This window comes from Cervus elaphus, chromosome 1 (genome assembly GCF_910594005.1).
Source record: "Cervus elaphus chromosome 1, mCerEla1.1, whole genome shotgun sequence".
NCBI lineage: Eukaryota > Metazoa > Chordata > Mammalia > Artiodactyla > Cervidae > Cervus > Cervus elaphus.
In genome coordinates, this window is record NC_057815.1 from 48863989 (window position 1) to 48883208 (window position 19220).

Here is a 19220-nt window from a genome sequence, read left to right on the forward strand (position 1 = left end):
AAAACTCCCCAGTCACAGGTAGGCAGTTTTTTAACCTTCCTTGTGAATGGACACGTGTACTCTTCAGAGGTTTATAACACTTTTTAGAGTCATTAAAAAGTAGTCATAATCATCAAAATTGAGTAATTATATTTTTAATTGGGCTAATAATAATACAAATAGTGAATTTTTCTCTCACATGATTTCAGCAAAAGCAACCAGTTAATTCATCCATTAGAGTCTGTTATTTTGAAAGGAGTCTCAGATTTAATTTTTTAATAAGTTGACATATGGCTCCTCTTCATTGGACTGTAACAGTGGGTGACTGGGTTGTATGTCACTGAAGGTGGGGGTAGCGGGGATTACCTTTTCCCTTGGGATTTTGTTCGTTGTTTTCTTTAAATTACTCTCACAGTCTTAAATTAGTTTTTTAACCAGTTTAATTTTAAATTTGATGTCTGCTAATGAATTTGTTGTTTAGTGTCACCCTTTGATTCCATGGCTAATTATTAATTTTACTAGTGCCGTGAACCGAAGTAGAGATCTTACTCCAAATCACACTGATTTAGAGAAAAGATAAGCATATGCAAAATTTTGTGCTTTAAGTTTTTGTTTCAGTGTTATCATTTTAATCATTTTAATGCTCAACATATTGTATTTGTAGTCATGTTCCTTCTTCAGTTCTAATGCTGTGCCCTTGAAAGTCACAATGGTGAATGCTGATCCAATGGGGGAAGAAATTAATGTCATGTTTAAGGTGAGCAGAATAAGGTGACTTTGTTTGTTTGTAATTTAAAAATTCTTATCTCAAATTCCTTTTTCAGAATTGCAAAAGCAATTTTATTTAGTGTTTAATGGAATTGAATAACTGTGAAAAATTATTACTGCTGTAAACTGTTTCCAAATGGATTTGGAAACAAGTGCAACTCTGGGCTAGAGCTGCTGCATATGGCCATCTTATGCTAGTTAAGTACATCACAGCTCCAGGTAGTGCCTTTCACCCAGACTATGATGTAAATGGTACACCTTAGAGATGTGCAGAGTAAAATTGCAAAACTGTGAACTGGCACTGTTTTTGAAAACCTCTAACTTACCTGTGGGAATCTGTTAGCAATCAGAACTTCCATGTGCATGGTAAAGAGGCAGTAGTAAAGAATCTTCCTGCCAGTGCAGGAGACTTAAGAGTCATGGTTCAATCCCTGGGTCAGGATGATCCTCTAGAGAAGGAAATGGCGACCCACTCAGTATTCTTGCCTGGAAAATTCAATGGACAGCGGAATCTGGCAGGCTACAGTCCATTGGATCACAAGGAGTCGGACATGACTGAGCATGCACACACATGCATTAACAATCAAAGTTTTCTTTGTTGCAATCGCAGTATTATTTTTAGGAAAGAATGTAGAGATTTAGTTAATTCAATGAGTTTGATTAGTCAGCCACCTTTGATATATATAGCAAGTTCCCATATACTCAGATCTGGTTTTAGACTCCATTTTATTTTACTGATGCCTTTGCCTTTTCCTAAAACAGTCTCATCTTTTTGAATACAGTAATTTTGTATGTTATAATTTTTTTAAGGCAAATCACCTCTTTTTTTTTTCCATAATTTTCTTGGCTCATCTCAAAAATGTATTTATCATTATGTGTTTTAAACTTATTTTATCCAATTTAAGAAGAAAATGAAAACTTGATATAGTTCCAGTTGGAATTCATTTTTGGAGAGCTAACTTTTTTTTAAAGTAAACTGATCATTGTAGATTCATAGTTCACTTTAAGAAATTACACAGAAATCCTGCGTACCCTCTACACAATGATATTATCTTGTACAATATTGCAGTTAGGATGTTGACATCATTACAGTCAAGATATGAATTATCTTGATCATCAAAAAGATCCCCCATATTGCCCCTTTAAAAAATTGAATATAATACTCATACTGTAAAACCCAGTCTTTTAAAGTGTACAGATCAGGAAATTGAGACGTAAAGAAGTTAAGTAACTTTCTCTGGACTGCTGCAGAAGAATAAAAAGGTGGTCCAGTTCATTTTATTCTTTACTCTTTTCTCCCCACTCCTCCCCCCTTTTTTATATGTAATCTATTAAAGCTTTTGGAAATGTACAAGTTTCATTTTGTTTCCTTGATTTCAAGGTCGGTGAAGATCTAAGGCAAGATATGTTAGCTTTACAAATGATAAAGATTATGGACAAGATCTGGCTTAAAGAAGGACTAGATCTGAGGATGGTAATTTTCAAATGTCTCTCAACTGGCAGAGATCGAGGTAAATCTGTTAGATATAGTCTTTTTTTTTTTTTCCCTTGGATAATGCTCAGAGTGTACATGCTCTAATGGTCCTGATGCTGGTCCGTGATCTCAACCATATCACTTTGCTTTCTCAGGTTAGAATGTACAGACTTTATCTTCTCAAAAGGAAATCAGGTCAGAGACTTCCCTCATGGCCCAGTGGTTAAGACTCTGCCTTTCTTCTACAGGGGGCACAGGTTCGATTCCTGGTCAGAATAGTTCCTCAACAAAGGGGCAATCAAGTCAAATTAAGAATTCTTGGGGGCGGGGACGTAAAAAAAAAAAAAAAGAATTCTTGCTGATATTCTATAATAACTCAGTTAGTAGCTCAATTGCTTGCAAGACAGTACGTCTTATAAAATGGAAGTCACTTTATCAAGAGAGATTCCTCAACAAGAGCCTGTCATTTGCTTGGATTAGTTTTTCTGTCACCATACTTATTTCATATAGTTGAACTCTTCTCATGGAATTCTGTGTAATTTTGTAGGCAATCAACTTCCTTCTTTTTACGTTGTTTCTAACTGATGGTTGAGTGCTTACGTTGTGCCTTGCCTTGTGCTAAAGCTTTTCATTTGTGTTATCTTTCTGTGTCCTTACTTTTCAAATGAAGAAACCACATTCACATGGTTAAAAACTATGTAGTTTTCAACAAGCACCTTAGCCTATAATGATCAGTGTATAGTAATCCTCCCTTCTCCAGGTTCAGCAGTTGTCTTTAATACTTACCAAACATTGAGTCTTCTCTGCTGGATTCATTTTAAGTTCCCTTAGAGGATAATTGTACTTTGCATCATTATGAACTTTTATCCACTGTTTTGTACATAGTCGTTTGTATGTGTGTATATTTGATAAAGAAATTAGCAATTTGTATGTATATTAAAAATTTGATTAATCATACTGATAAAATCGGGATGCAGGTATTCATTGAAAAAGGATGTCACTGTGAACTATAAATCAGATGATGTAGTTAAGCAACAGAAAAGATTCAAATGAATTCACTCTGCCATGTGTGACTAGACTACTGGCATTACAACCTGGCCCTGAATGCTTTCTTTTGAATGCCTTCTTTTGGAATGGCCTGGAGGCCTTGGCCTTCTTGGTTATTTCTAGTCCTTTCTTCAAAGCAGGTCTCTGTTTCTGTATCTTTTATTCTGTATACACATACAGTAAAATATCCACATAGCACGTAATAGAATAAATTAGAATCTAAATCACACACACCTCCTTGGCAGCTTGGTCCCAAAATATAACCATTCACATAGCTTTCTGAGGCTACTTTTTTTTTTTTCTTTTTTTCAAAGTTTTTTTTGCCATATCGCACAGCATGCAGGAATCTTGGTTCCCTGACTAGGGATTGAATTTGTGACCCCAGCAGTGAAACTCAGAGTCCTAACTGGATCACCAGGGATCTTTCTGAGACTATTTTGTGTATATTCCAACATGCATAATAGTCTTTCCTTTAAACACAAAAGATACAGTTCTCTATGTGGATTTTGTGTTTAAAAACATATTTTTGAGATTTTTCTACATAAGTACAGCATTTACATTTCAGTAAGGAAGAGAAAACATGTACCTGAGACTCAGACACACCACAAAGACAATCTTAATCTGCTCTTCCCTTTGAAAGGGCTTCCTGTACTCTGAAACACTCTTATATTTGCCCAGATACATGCTATAGAGAAGGTTCTTTTGTGCTGAAATGGGACAGCATGTATTTTATAAGTAGCTTTATTAGTGGGATCAGTTTTACCTAGTTTGTAATTAAAATTGTTACTCTTTGTGGGCATAGCACATGGATATACTGATATAAAGTCTCAAATAGTCAGATTCAGTTTTATATCTTGGGTACTTCTGAAAATAAAATTGATTTTTATATTGATAATTTTGATTGTTCACACTTTATAGTATGGGCTGCCAGAGTTGATTTTTTAAAAATGATTATTCTTAACTGGTATCTTATGTCAAACATCGAAAGCTGTACATTTGCAGGGACACATTTTGACATTTCTTAATGTTTTGTTGCTAAAGGCATGGTGGAGCTAGTTCCTGCTTCGGATACCCTCAGGAAAATCCAAGTGGAATATGGTGTGACTGGATCCTTTAAAGATAAACCGCTTGCTGAGTGGCTGAGGAAGTATAATCCTTCTGAAGAGGAATATGAAAAGGTAATTAACTAGTCTCCATATTCTCAAGTGCTTTCATTTTCCAGCTCTGGTGACTAGTCATTCAGTTTTAAGTTGTGAAAACAGCATTTTTCTCCAAGTAAAGAAAAGAGTAAAAAACAGAATGCTTTTAATGGCAAGGATCTGAGTGAAACCAATGCTAAATTACAAAAAAAGAAAAAAAATTCCAAACATATATTTAGAGGCCAGCAAAACCAGAGGTATTTTTATAATCCAGACTGTTGTATTTCATGAAAATATGATAATAGAAGACTGTGGAAGTAGAAGATTCAAGCTCTCTGAGCTTGAATTCAGGTCCCAAGTCACTCACCAGCTATAAGAATTGGTTAACTTAACATCTTGTGCTTCAGTGATCTTTGCTATAAAATAGTATAGTATATATTATGACTGTAAAAAATAATGTATAAGATAATTGTGAGAATTAAGTGAATTAATATATGTAAGGCACTATATAGAATAAATTCTATAATTGATACTCTTCCTATAGGAGGCATCAAGTTTTTGTTTAGTATATTTTTGAATTATATAATAGGAAAGGGAAATCTCTTAGCATATAAGGCTTCTAATGATCCTAAATTGATCTGAAAACACTCAAGAATACTTGCAATGGTGATACAGATCTCAGTTTTAATGAGATCCTAGTTTATGTCAAATCATTAATATATTGCAATTGCAGATAGATATGTACAAATGCTACCTGTTGACCCTATGAATTGTCCTCTGTGGTCTTTACACTATTTAAGAGCTCGCTCTTATAGTTTGGGACAAGAAGCCAGTGTTTGTTTATAGTAATACTGGCTCTGTGATTCTGGATAAGCTGACACAAAATAATTGTCCAGTTGTTGTTCAGTCACTAAGTCATGTCCAATTCTTTGCGACTCTGTGGACTGCAGCATGCGAGACTCGCCTGCCATATTTTAAGTGGATTTTATGCACTTGGCTCTTTTATGTGCTTTGCTTAGTAAGAGGGAATATAACACAGTGGAATCTCATTTCCTGGGTTTAAATCTTGGCTCTGCCACTTAATGATGTAATCCTGGGCAGATAATCTCTGTTTTCTTCAGGTTCCCTCATGTGTAAAATGGCAATATTAGTAGTATTTACATCACTGTTTTGTTGTAAAATTTTAAATGAATTTAACATGTACATATACACACATATACACAGTTTATATGCATGTTTGTGTGTATACATACATATTGAATTCTTATAATATTGAAATCTTATAACAAAAGAATGACATAAATACTATTTACATTAATGTAAATAGTATGTGTGTGTATGTAGAGAGAGACTAGTGTAATGCCTGGTTTGTGATAAGTGCTGTGTAAACACATGCTCTTACATCATCATCACTAATAATTTCTAGAAAGTTATAGAATAAAATTAATCCCATGAGCATGTAGAGCCATATGACTTTCATTCAGAAATGTGGTGTCTTGAGAACAAACTAAATGCATGTGCTTTTAACTCAACATTAGTAAAACTAAGATCATGATATCTGGTCCCATCGCTTCGTGGCAAATAGAAGGGAAAAAAGTGGAAGCTGTGACAGATTTATTTTCTTGGGCTTCAAAATCACTAGGATGGTGACTGCAGCCAGGAAATTAAAAGATGCTTGCTCCTTGGAAAGAAAGCTATGACAAACCTTAGCAGCATATTAAAAAGCTTTTTAATCCTTTTAATCACATCACTTTCCACACCAATGTTCATATACTCAAAGTTATGGTTTTTCCAGTAACCATGTATAGATTTGAGAGTTGAACTATAAAGATGTTTGAGTGCCAAAGAATTGATGCTTTCAAATTGTGGAGCTAGAGAAGATTCTTGAGAGTCCCTTGGACTGCACAGAGATCAAACCAGTTAATCCTAAAGGAAATCAATCCTGAATATTCATTGGAAGGACTGATGCTGAAGCTGAAGGCTCCAGTACTTTGGCCACCTGATATGAAGAGCCAACTCACTGGAAAGGTCCCTGATGCTCAGAAAGACTGGAGGCAAAAGGAGAAGGGGGTGGCAGAGGATGAGATGGTTAGATTAGTATCACTGATTCAATGGATATGAATTTTAGCAAACTCTGGGAGATAGTGGAGGACAAAGGAGCAGGATGTGCTGCATTCTATGGGGTCGCAAAGTGACTGGGCAACAACATATGCTTTACATTAAAATATGCATTGTATACAGTTGTATCCTTCTATTTGATATTATATTATTAATTTAATCCCCAGGACATGTAGGGCTACAATGAAAGTTCTTCCAGCTTTGAGAAACTTGATGATGACACATAGTCACTAAATGGACGACAAAGTGCATTCATTATATTATTGGATGTTTAAAGATATAAGCTTACTTTCTTTACACATACCATTCCTACAAGCCAAAAAATGGAAAAAAATATTCCTTTATTTAGATTAATCTTTGTCCCAATGTTAAGTAGCTGTGGTAAGGAGCAGAGCCTGTGAAGAGCAGGGTTCCACAAACATGATGCTTAAAAGATGTTCAAAGGCTAATTATATCCTAAGTAGAGACGGGCAGAATCTCTACCTGCTGTGAGACAAAAACTAGAGAGAAGGGCAATAACTCTTAGAAGGGTGTTTACTTTCGAAAAACCGGTATCTGTTACCATAACACAGTTTACAAACTATTGAGAAAGTAGAATAGAATTGTGTTTTCAATGAGTGATAAATTAATCTTTGTAATCCTGCCTCCTTTAAAAATAATCTTCTAAAAAGATAATTTTATTTTTCCTTCCTAAGATAATTTTATCTTTCCTAAGATAATTTATCTTTATTATAGGCTTCTGAGAATTTTATCTATTCTTGTGCTGGATGCTGTGTAGCCACCTATGTTTTAGGCATCTGCGATCGACACAATGACAATATAATGCTTCGAAGCACAGGACACATGTTTCATATTGACTTTGGAAAGTTTTTGGGCCACGCCCAGATGTTTGGTAGCTTCAAAAGGTACTACTATTGTTATTATTGCTAAAGAAAATAGAGGCACTTCCTATTTCACAAATTAATGTCCTCAACTATTATCATATAAAATAAGCTACAAGGATATATTGTACAACACAGGAAATATAGCCAATATTTTGGCTAAATGGAGAATATAATGGAGAATAATCTTTAAAAACTGTGAATCACTTTATACATGTAACATATAATATTTTATATCAACTAAACTTCAGTTTAAAAAAAATCAACTTCAAAAAAACACAATATCCTAAACTTTGCTTTTTTTCTTGCTGTTCTTTGCCTTGTTGCTCCCTTCTAGCATAACCAGGGATGAAAAAGGCTTTAAAAGATGAGTTTATCATGTAGTAGAGAAGAATGTGTATGTGTGTGTAACCTTTGTTGAAATGAATTAAGGTGTATTTTGTCTTATCTGGTTAGGGTACCTATTAGAAGTGTTTCCCCAATTGTATAATGGCAACAAGTAGAAAAGTTTTCTCTATATTCATTTGTATATGCTGTTTGATCTCTGTGTGTAGACTGATAATCACCTTGGAAAATATCGTATATAAATTCTACCCAAATAATGAGATTATATGATGGCTTTCCTTGAAATGTGAATTTTTAAGAATTATGTAAATTTAGAACTTCCTGGTATTAAGTTACCCAGTTAGAAATTGCTGTTGCTCAGATAGCTTTAGTTCAGTAACCATGTAATAGCAATAGCACTCATTTGCATATCTTCTGTAAATAATACTTTGTATATACTTTTTTTTTTTTTGTACTTTTAAAATAGGGATCGGGCTCCTTTTGTGCTGACCTCTGACATGGCATATGTCATTAATGGGGGTGAAAAGCCGACAATTCGTTTCCAGTTGTTTGTGGACCTCTGCTGTCAAGCCTACAACTTGATAAGAAAGCAGACAAACCTCTTTCTTAACCTCCTTTCACTGGTAACTCTGTTCTTTACAAGCATTTAATTAGTTTTATATTAATTCTTCCATGTTTCAGTATCTAAAGATAGATATTTTGTGATTTTTGGAATAAAATTTATTCTGGTTTTAAATGTCAGGTATATTATTACTGAAATATTTTAAAATGTTGCCGTGTGAAATATGCCAGACACCATTTATAGGTAATGCAATAAAAAAAAGACCCTCAAGTGGATACCCTGGGGATGAGCGGTAATAGTATCTGAAAGGGACCCTGTGAGTGTCATATGGGATGCTGGTGAATATTTTTTGTCTTTATATGTTCAGATTTTGGATATTCATTAAGCTGTGCTCATAAGATTCCTGTGCTTTTTTGGATGTATATTGAGAACAAGCCAAAGAAACCCCTATGATTATTGTGACTGAAATTGATATAGAAACGGAAGACTACACAAAAGGTCTGGATTTCACAGTTTTTATTCCATAAACTGTGACTTCCAACAATTGACCTCCTTTGCCAATATTTTTCTTATTTCTGAGAGATTTGGGTCCCTAAAATACTAACAAACTCCTCAAAACTCTGAGTCGTTTATTTGCTTTTTTTCTGATTATTTGTCCAGCTTTTAGGGAGGGGTGAGGAATAGACTTGTAAAAAATTTGAGTCACAAGCTCTTTTTCGTTTCTATAGATGATTCCTTCAGGGTTACCAGAACTTACAAGTATTCAGGATTTGAAATATGTTAGAGATGCACTTCAGCCCCAAACGACAGATGCAGAAGCTACAATTTTCTTTACTAGGTAAGGTATATTTAAGTATATTAGAGAAGACACACCCTGTTTAGCTTTGATTTGCTTTCCTTAGTTCAAACAAATGATATATATCAAAATTCTGACCTAACAAGAAAAAATTGTGATTCACAGTATTAGCAAGTAGTAGGTTTATCAAAAGCTTATTTCAAAGGTTTATTTACTGAATAAATGTGAAGGATTGGCAATAACACTTGAAAAAATACATTTGTTTTGGAAATTGCCTGGCGGTCCTGTGGTTAGGACTCAGTGCTTTCATTGTGGTGACTCGGGTTCAATCCCTGTTCAAGGAACTAAGATTTTGCAAGACATGCAGTGTGCGCCCACCCCACCCCCCCATTATTTGTCTCCAAATATGACCTTATATTAAGAATATATATGATTTTAATTCTAAACATTCCATTTATGAACAGGTTTTACAAAACCTATTTTCTACAGTGCCAGATACAAGGGTTTTTCCTAAAATGATATCTATAGTACTGTATTTTTTAGGATTCTGCCATAACAATTTTCATGGATACCAGAAGTGCTTAAAACAGTGAACTCTGGGACAATGCTGTTAAATTGTTATCACATGATGTAGTGCTTGAAACACATACTCCAATGACTGGCATTTGAACTTGTGATTATTACTTTTAAAGAAAATCTTCCTGGCAAATGTGTTCTACAGGTCTGGTGACCAGGTTGGTCACAGACTGGTGATTCCACCTCATTAAATGCCACAGAAGGAGCACATAGGCTTATGTTCTTGTCTTTCCTTTTTCTCTTGCCTTCTTCCTCTCAGTGGAGAACAAGTAGAATACACTGGACTGGACTTGCCTAGTCTCATGAGTCTGGGCTGAGTTGAATTGAAGGAAGCTGACTTTTGTATAGCCTTCCAGACTAATGCTGATAATTTAGGTATTGATGAGTTTTGTTTTGTTTTTTTGAGACTTGTTGGCTCCCCTGGGCCAAACTGTAAATAAAGCATAAGTGTTAGTCCGTTGGCCTGCCATACCGACATACAGGCGACTTAAAGGAAATTAATCTTCTCATCGTTCTGGAGGCTGCGAAGTCCAAGATCAAGGTGCTAGCTAATTTGCTTCCTGGTGAGGATTCAAGTTTGAAGACGACTGACTGCCTTCTCGCTGTTTCCTCGCATGAAGGAGGGAGGAGAAGAAAGAGGAGGAAGAAAGTCATTATAATAAGGACACTGGCTCCATAAAGGCCCTGTGGAGTTGGGGCTCTAGCATATGAATTTTGGGGGACACAAGCATTCAGTCCATAACAAGGACAAACTCTTTTGTGTGAGGTTCCCTCACACAAGAGAGTTTCTTTTGACACTGTTTCCTCTTTGTGTATTCCTTTATTCTGTTTTCCTTTGCTTGTCTAAAATGATTTATTCAGACCTGCCTTCCAAATTTATCCCCACCAAACTCTGCATCTTGTCTTCTTTTCCCAACTGAGAGAAATGATAACTTTCTGAAGAAGGAATAAGATAACCAGATTCTACTAGTCGACTCTCTGATAGAATGGGGTTTTGGAATTTTGGATTACTTTGGTTGCTTCCTTGTATGTTTAGTTGCTGCCTTCCATATTTATTAAAGTGAATAAAATGAACCATCTTTTGACATTATACCAACCATCTTCTATCCCTAATAGTGTTTTAAATTAGTATTGGACCCCACTGAGCTTAAGAAATCCAAGCATCATTTCTTAGATACAGTGGGATGGGATGGAATGAAGGCTTTCCTGTGCTAAAATATTTTTGTTGGGGTGAGATAGATACATTGTAACAGGTTTTTGGCCTATGGGGCAAAGGGAATCCTGACAAAGAATCTACTTACTGTTTTTAAAAGAAATGGAATTGTTTATTGTCTTTTATTATATCTAAGTAAATGAGAATGTTTTCTCAGTGTGTTAACACATTTTCTTTTTATTCTGTAGACTGATTGAATCAAGTTTGGGAAGCATTGCCACAAAGTTTAACTTCTTCATTCATAACCTTGCTCAGTTGCGTTTTTCTGGTCTTCCTTCCAATGATGAGCCGATCCTTTCATTTTCACCCAAAACATACTCCTTTAGACAAGATGGTCGAATCAAAGAAGTTTCTGTTTTCACTTATCATAAGAAATACAACCCAGATAAACATTACGTAAGTTTGGTTTGGTATCAGTAGAGACTCCTGCTTGCAGTCTTCTTCTCTCCTACTTCCTTCACTGACTCTGATAAAGTTCAAGCATTTGTTCTTTTCATACTTCTTTCTTCTATGGATGGTCCAAAACCCCTAAATGTCCTTGGAGCATCCCTAAACTGTTTTTTGGTGTTTATTTCTTGGTAAATTTGCTCCAAAACCATGAGGGACCAATGTTACTCTTCTATTCAGAGACAAGACTGAAAGGGTGATGCTAATTTACTTTTCTCCTTATCTTCAATTTGTTCTTAATTTCAAAGGTAAAGGTTGCTCACTGTAACAAACTCAACCAATATAGAAGTATGTAAAGTAAAAATCTTAAGTTCTCATCCCACTCTGTCAGGATGAAGTATTATAAAATATGCACATAAAGTTTGTTTTTTGAACAGAACAGAATCTTTTAGTGTGCTTTTTTCCCCCTTTAATAGTATAACATTAACTGTCTTTTTTGCTGTTGTTTTTGTGCTAATATTTTTGCCGGATAATACTGTCAGCCTTTAAATTTTTGACAAATTGATAGAGTTTAGAAAGTGACTTCACTAGTATTTTGATTTTCAGCTGTTATTAGTAAAGTTTTATATGTTCACAGAGTATTTTAGGACACCATTTAATTGAATAATTCATTGTTTCCCCCAGTGATTTATAATACCTTCTTTAAATATACTGAGTTTATATCCCTGAATTTATTTCTGGTAGTCTGTAGATATAAATGACTCTGTGCACCAGTATTTTACTCTGTAAAGTATGTTATAGTGCAGTTTAAATATCCAGTAAAACAGGTTTTCCCCATCTCCCTATCATACTCTGTTTTGCCATCTCCTTTGCTCTCTTTAATGAATTTACTTGCTAATATTTTCATTGAAAATGCACTGCACTTATAAATTTGGGGAGTATATTTATTTAATCATAGAAACAGAATGCCTTTCACGTTCCAATTCTTATTTATCTTAGACAAGTTAAACATACTCTTAGAAGGTAATTAAATATGTTGATTTTTATATTTGTTATTTCCTATTGTGACATATTACAAAGTGAAGAGCCCTTGGTATATATAATGATCAAGCTGAAAATTTTCCATCAGGAAAGATTATATTATAAATTTAACATGTTTGGGATGTGATTTCCTTTTAGATTTATGTAGTCCGAATTTTGAGGGATGGACAGCTTGAGCCATCATTTGTGTTCCGAACATTTGATGAGTTTCAGGAACTTCACAATAAGCTCAGTATTATTTTTCCACTTTGGAAGTTACCAGGGTATGTTCTCATTCTTGTTCATTAATGTTTTAATAGGAAACAGTTTCTTTATTACCAAGTACAGGTCAAAAGCTTTGTGTTAATAAGTTAGTGTAAAATACTATGGACTGTGTGTGACTAATTTTCCTTGGCATCACAAGAGCCTAATACGTACTAGACATAAGCAAGGAACTAAGTTTTTCTTGAATGAATAAATAATCACAATCTTAAAATATGGGATTTTCTAGCTTTCTAAATCACTGCAGGAATCATTATTGTGATCATACTGAGTTTCTCTGAAAAATAAGAAATTGCGACATTGCAGTAATCAAAATGATAGTGTTTAGGTTTGTTTTTGATGCCTTTTAGAAACCTTCAGTTTTTAATGTAGGTAATGACCAGTAAATTCCTGTGTTGAATCGCTCACATTCTTCTCAGACTAGATTTCAAAAATAAGGAGGCAGAGAAGTGAGTATGAGTTTATTTCCATGTGCAGTCTCATTTTTCTATTGCTACCAAAATTAGCAGTTGAGATGATTTGAGCTCTGTGGCATTTGTGGATTTTACTGGTATCTACAATAGCCATTATTGAATAATGGTTGTTTTGGAGGATAAGATCTGCATATTTGTGAATGGTTAATCTTGAGAAGAAATAAGTAGGAAATAAGTAATAAATATAGTGTATTACCAAAATAATGTCCCTTTTGTACCAAGGTCATAAAAGGATGATGTTTCAGCTGTTTCATCTCCAGTACTTGGAAAAGAAATCAAAAAATTATAGTGAATTAAGGCTCCACTTTCTATTTCAGTGTGTAAAAGGGTATTTCTGAGTATTGATTCTATAAATACTCCCAAATGAAATTACTTAAATCCCACTTCTTTTTGTCTTTCTTTTGTAGCTTTCCTAATAAAATGGTTCTAGGGCGAACACATGTAAAAGACGTAGCAGCCAAGAGAAAAATTGAATTAAACAATTATTTACAGAGTTTGATGAGCGCTTCAACGGATGTAGCAGAGGTGACTATCCTAACCGAGAAATAATAACATACTTTTTTGTGTGCTGCATAATATTTAAATTAATGAATCTTTCTTCTCTTCCACTTTAGTGTGATCTTGTTTGTACCTTTTTCCACCCTTTACTTCGTGATGAGAAAGCTGAAGGAATAGCTAGGTCTGCCGGTGAGATTATTTTTTTCTTTATTGGTAATTCATGGCTCCCCTGTGACGTGCAAGCCTGTGCCTTCTCTGTGGATGTGGTGCAGTGTCAGTGGGGTCACTGTCTATAACCAGTGAGAATGAGACGAGAGTATTCTTTCTAAGGCAGTCTATTTCTGGGTAAAGATAATTTCCTTAATGAGTGTGGTTACTAAAGAAATTTATATCAATGGCCTACCATATTCTTACTTTTTTTTCTCCAACATGTGAGGATCCTGGAATTAGAGCAGAAACTTTTGTTGCCGCTTGAACCACTGCAGGCAGCATCACGTAAAGATGAGCATCTTTGTATTTTCAGATGCAGGTTCCTTCAGTCCCGCTCAGGGCCAAATAGGAGGAGCAGTGAAATTATCCATCTCTTACCGAAACGGTACTCTTTTCATCATGGTGATGCACATCAAAGATCTTGTGAGTGATTACAAATAATGATGATTGTAGAGGAAAGCTATTCTGTGGTAGGAAGCATTACTGTTAAGGGAATGCTTTTCTTTGCAGGTTACTGAAGATGGGGCTGACCCAAATCCATATGTCAAAACATACCTACTTCCAGATACCCACAAAACATCCAAACGTAAAACCAAAATTTCACGAAAAACTAGGAATCCAACATTCAATGAAATGGTAAGTTAAAAATCTATTAAAATCTGCTAACTCTTAGTCAGCTACTATTTGGACATAAACACCACTTTATTTATGTATGTTAACATTATATCCACATAAAAATGTTCAGATAGAGATTTGGAAGCAAATAAATTTATAAAATTTATGAAATTTATGAAAAATTATGAATTTTTGAAAACCGTGGAATACCCTTTCAGTACTTTAAAAGCATATAAAATGTTTGGTGAAGATAGTTGGTATTATTCTCACAAAGTAGTATTGTCTTTTTTTCTAGTTAGTGTTATATGCTTTCAAGAAACTGAAATGTGGTCAGTTTTTCAGTTTTCTTAGTCAAACAGAGAGGACTTGATTAAGGAGATAATGCCCAGAAGTTACGGTGAAGCATTCTTGAAAAAAAAAAACTGTGCTGCATGCAGTGTTTCAAAGAGAATAGCTTTATAACACTCCAGATTTGCTATAAACTGCATTTGTAGTTGGCGAGTTTGCACTGAATGATGGATAATCAGAAATTATCACCTCATGGTATATAAAATCCAGAAAAAAGAAAATCTCCTTTTGGGAGATTGTAATCTCTCACTTTTAATAAAATTATTACAATTACTCTGTTCCGACTTGCTTCCTTCTACTCTTTTTCTTCCATTCTCTTCCTTCAATTTCTCTTTTAAAGATGATCTATTAAATCATCTTAAGGCAGGCTGCTTTGTAATTTCCCTTCCCCATACCTCCATTTCGGAAAAACCATGTTTTTAATTTTTAGCCAATAGTAATTTTCTGCTTTGTGCATTCGTATGTCAGACACTTGAAGGAATGACAGTACAATCCAAGACTCCTGAAATACAACATGTGCATCTAAAGTATAAGACAAATTCTACTAGATGTGTCGTGATCATGTTATTAGTTGAAGTCACTCTGACTAATAATCTTTCTTATGTTTTTACATAAAATAATCTTATAAACCAGACAGAGAAATAATTTGTAATCTGCTGTTTCTTTTTTTCTTTGCTATAGCTTGTGTACAGTGGATATAGCAAAGAATCCCTAAGACAGAGAGAACTTCAGCTGAGTGTACTAAGTGCAGAATCTCTGCGGGAGAATTTTTTCTTGGGTGGAATAACCCTGCCATTGAAAGATTTCAACTTGAGCAAAGAGACAGTTAAATGGTATCAACTGACTGCAGCAACCTGTTTGTAAGTTAGTGAATTTCTGAGCTTTGGAAGCAAGAACAGTTATATAAATATGTGTACACACACGTGGACTTTGTATATTTTTATACTTGGACAGAAATTATACAGTAAATGTACTTGCTGCATTTCAACACATCTGGTGGACCAACAGTCACTTAACTTTTATGAATTTGTTGATGTCATTGCTATTTTAAAGTCATTGTATAGAATGCTGTAAATCTTAAACTTAATATATAATAAGTCCTAAAAAAGCCTTTTGAGTTGGTGAAGGAGTTAATCCTTTCTTGAGTAATTGAGTAGTAGCTTTAGTGTGGTCTGATACTATTTTGTCAGTTCAACCATCTATTTTGTATTGTTTCTTACACAGACACAGCACGTTTGTTTTCCTGTTTTGCACCTTTTACAGCCTTTACCACTGTGTATGTTCATAAACACCAAAGGAGAGGAAAGGTGCAGGATGTTACCATAAAATGCAGCTGCTATTCATAGGGCCGAAAAGCAAAGCACAAATAATAAATAGTTAAGAACTACTAAGTAGTTTATAGAGTAGGGGAAATAACACTGCTTTTTATTATTCATGTCTTTCAAGCCTTTTTCAGAATAAGTGCCAATCACTGAAGTTGTAAATAATGGTGCCTTAACTTCATATGCTTCTCTGGTACTTCATTCTGAGTTTTTTCCTGACTTGATAAATAGTTCAGTAGTTTTCACTCACTTTTTACTAAAACAAGAAATTATGTACACTTACTAATGTTTTTCCCACAGATAGATAATTTTCTATACTTCAGATGTATAACTTATTTAAACATCAGCCATTTGATACGTGTTTTTGTTGCCCAGTAACTGAATGAGATTCATCAACATAACTGTACACTAAATTCCATCATTCCATTATAATCCTCCTTTTATTCCCAGGAGTGTGAACTGAAATTTGGTAATTTCACCCCCATGTACCTATACTCCACTCTCTCATTAAGCAAGAGAAAATGTGTGCACCCAAGTGTCCATTCCTGTTCTATAGAAGAACTCCACAAGTAGGGCAGACTCTTCACAAGAGGCCCAGGACAAGAACTCCAGGGTCCACACTAAATTTTAATGTATACCTTTATGGCACAGTTTATCTGATTTATTCAACATTTGTAAGCATTTTACATTCACATGAATTACTTTCCTTAATACAATATTTAGAATCATTAGGGACATGATTGAAATCATTCTATAGTAACCATTAAGAATAGGGTTCATTTTTATTAGTTATTCATTCAACTTCACACATAAATTTGTTTAGTTTGGATAAATAGGTATACCTAATATTAATTCTCATGGCTAGAACAGGAATTCAGACACTTCTAAGTAGTAAGAGATTGTAGCAATCTAGTTGCTGTGAGATAACTGATAAAATATGCAATAAAAAATACCAAGAAAGGAAGGACAATCTCTGATTCAGTTGCCCAGAACAGAATTTTTATAAACTGTGCAGATGTTTAATGTAAATGGTGATACCTGCAGAGCAGACATATTAGAGTTGAGATGTATCAGTGGGACAGGTTAAAAAGGAAACTTGAATTTTTGGTGCCTAACACTAATGGTCCATTTGTAGGATACCCCATATATGAATGTCTTTTTTTATATTAAAATGTGTTGTCTATTTAATAAGTTAATTAAAATGCAGATCAGAGCACCACCATTTATTTGCTTTTTCCATATACAGTTAACATTTCCTTAAAGTGTGTAAGTAACTTTGCAAATGTAAAAAAGTACTAGATATTTTCACTTGTCTTTAAGACCTAATTCCATTCCATGAATTGTCACTTAGCCACTGTTTAAAAAAAAAAAGTACTGTCTTGGTAAAAGGTCACTGTTACTTGGACTCAGTGTATACTGCCTGTTTGCAGTCTTGTTACAGCAGTGTCTTTTACAAATAGTAGAGCTAGAGAATGGGATGTCACTTTTCAGTTATAAGAAATAAGGATTCTTATCCAAAAGTGTGTATTATATACTCTGTATAGTTAACCAGAGTTCAAACAAGTGGTAATGTTTCTCTTAATTTAACTCATTATGTGCCTTCTTTGGTCATTAAAAAACACATATATTAAATGTATTTTAAATATAAGTTATTTCTTTGTGAATGCTAATCGTCAGCCCTTACCAAAAAAATAAATTGACAGAGGCGCCTCTTTGCACTACTTACTATCAATAAACTTTAAATTGGTTGTTTTTTGAAGCATATTTTTAAAGCTTGCATTAAAGTAAATCTGAAACAAATGTTTAAACAAACTAGCTAAGACACTAATTTTTTTTATGTATAATCACAATGTTTCACACCTATCTTTATTGAGTAAAAATAGTTATGCTACATGTAAGACTGTGTGTAAAGAATAATGGAGCTAAAATACATTTTGTAATGATCATAGTGTAACTGAAGTAGAATTTTTCCCCTTGCAGTGTTTTGGAATTTGAAAATAATGGTTTCTCAAAGAACCTATTATTTTCTCTACTGAGGAATCCAATGTAACATTTGCACTGATGTTTTTATTACTGCCTTTATAAGAATCTATAGGTATCTCAATGTTAAGGCATGTATGATCTTTGATAAAATATTCTTTTATCTTTTCAAATTAATGTTGTATAAAACTTTCAATATTTTGCCTTAAATTGGTTGACTGTTTTTTCTATGATTCACGTGGCATTTAAAAGAGAAAAAGTTCAATTTGATACTTAAGATAAAAAATGGATAAAGCCCCACTACCATAATCCATGGATTTATTTACACGCTGTTTGACTAGCAGTGCAAATAGGAATATATATGGCAATTAGTCTCATCTATAAGAACCAAATACTTTAATTATATTAAGGTAGCGAATAAAGATGTATAATATTTTTATTAATACCTTAAATATATTCAGTGGATTGAATGGACTTCATAACTGTACTATGATTGTATTAAAATATTTCTGAAACAAAGGAACTATGCTGTCATTTTCTTCATCAGTATGTTAACACTTTCGGTTCCAAACTTGGATAATGAGCTCACTATTGCTCTCTTTGCATCTCACCCAGGAGTTTATTAGGTTCAGGTAATACTGGATTTCAGAACTGCCCTGCGATTTGCCCTTAAAAATGTCCAGAGAGTGTCTGACATTTAAGTGTGGTTCTTGGAACATCTGGATTGCCACTTTGTTAGAGTTCCATCACCATTTCATTGAAGTGAAATGCTTCTATTAGTACGGTTCCTGCCTTTGGTAGTTTATTTAAATACTAAAGAGTATAGTGACAGCCATACTGTAGACACATCTTCAGAACAGAGACTGTAGTTCTTAATACCATACCTCCATCCTGGAATGATACTAGTGAGGTTGTGGTTCTCTAATCCTAGAGGTAACATGTAAAAGGGCCAGAGACCATGAAAGAGCAGTAACTTAATTATAGCCAATTTATTTTTTGAAACACTTTGTCATGCAAATTTTAGACATAGAAAGTTAGACAACAGTTTAATGAACTCCATGAATGAATCCCATCACATGCCTTCAACAGTTACTATCTTAGGGATAATCTTGTTTGGTCTGTATTAATGAGGATGTGCTTAGGTGTAGATACCTTTTTATATTTTTCTCTCTAGGATTCTTAAATAT

At 34.2% G+C, this 19220-nt stretch overlaps 1 protein-coding gene across 1 annotated transcript in view; it reads left to right on the forward strand.

Moving 5' to 3' along the window:
• PIK3C2A (phosphatidylinositol-4-phosphate 3-kinase catalytic subunit type 2 alpha) overlaps window positions 1–18556 on the forward strand; it is a 105179-nt gene extending 86623 nt beyond the window's left edge. The window contains exons 21-33 of the mRNA XM_043901933.1: window positions 644–736; window positions 2129–2258; window positions 4310–4446; window positions 7261–7430; window positions 8218–8374; window positions 9042–9151; window positions 11087–11294; window positions 12465–12589; window positions 13468–13585; window positions 13675–13747; window positions 14082–14191; window positions 14279–14404; window positions 15413–18556. Of these exons, the coding sequence (XP_043757868.1) occupies window positions 644–736; window positions 2129–2258; window positions 4310–4446; window positions 7261–7430; window positions 8218–8374; window positions 9042–9151; window positions 11087–11294; window positions 12465–12589; window positions 13468–13585; window positions 13675–13747; window positions 14082–14191; window positions 14279–14404; window positions 15413–15595 (1740 nt within the window). The 3' untranslated portion in view covers window positions 15596–18556. The remainder of the gene's footprint in view (window positions 1–643; window positions 737–2128; window positions 2259–4309; window positions 4447–7260; window positions 7431–8217; window positions 8375–9041; window positions 9152–11086; window positions 11295–12464; window positions 12590–13467; window positions 13586–13674; window positions 13748–14081; window positions 14192–14278; window positions 14405–15412) is intronic.
• The last annotated feature ends 664 nt before the right edge of the window (window positions 18557–19220 follow it).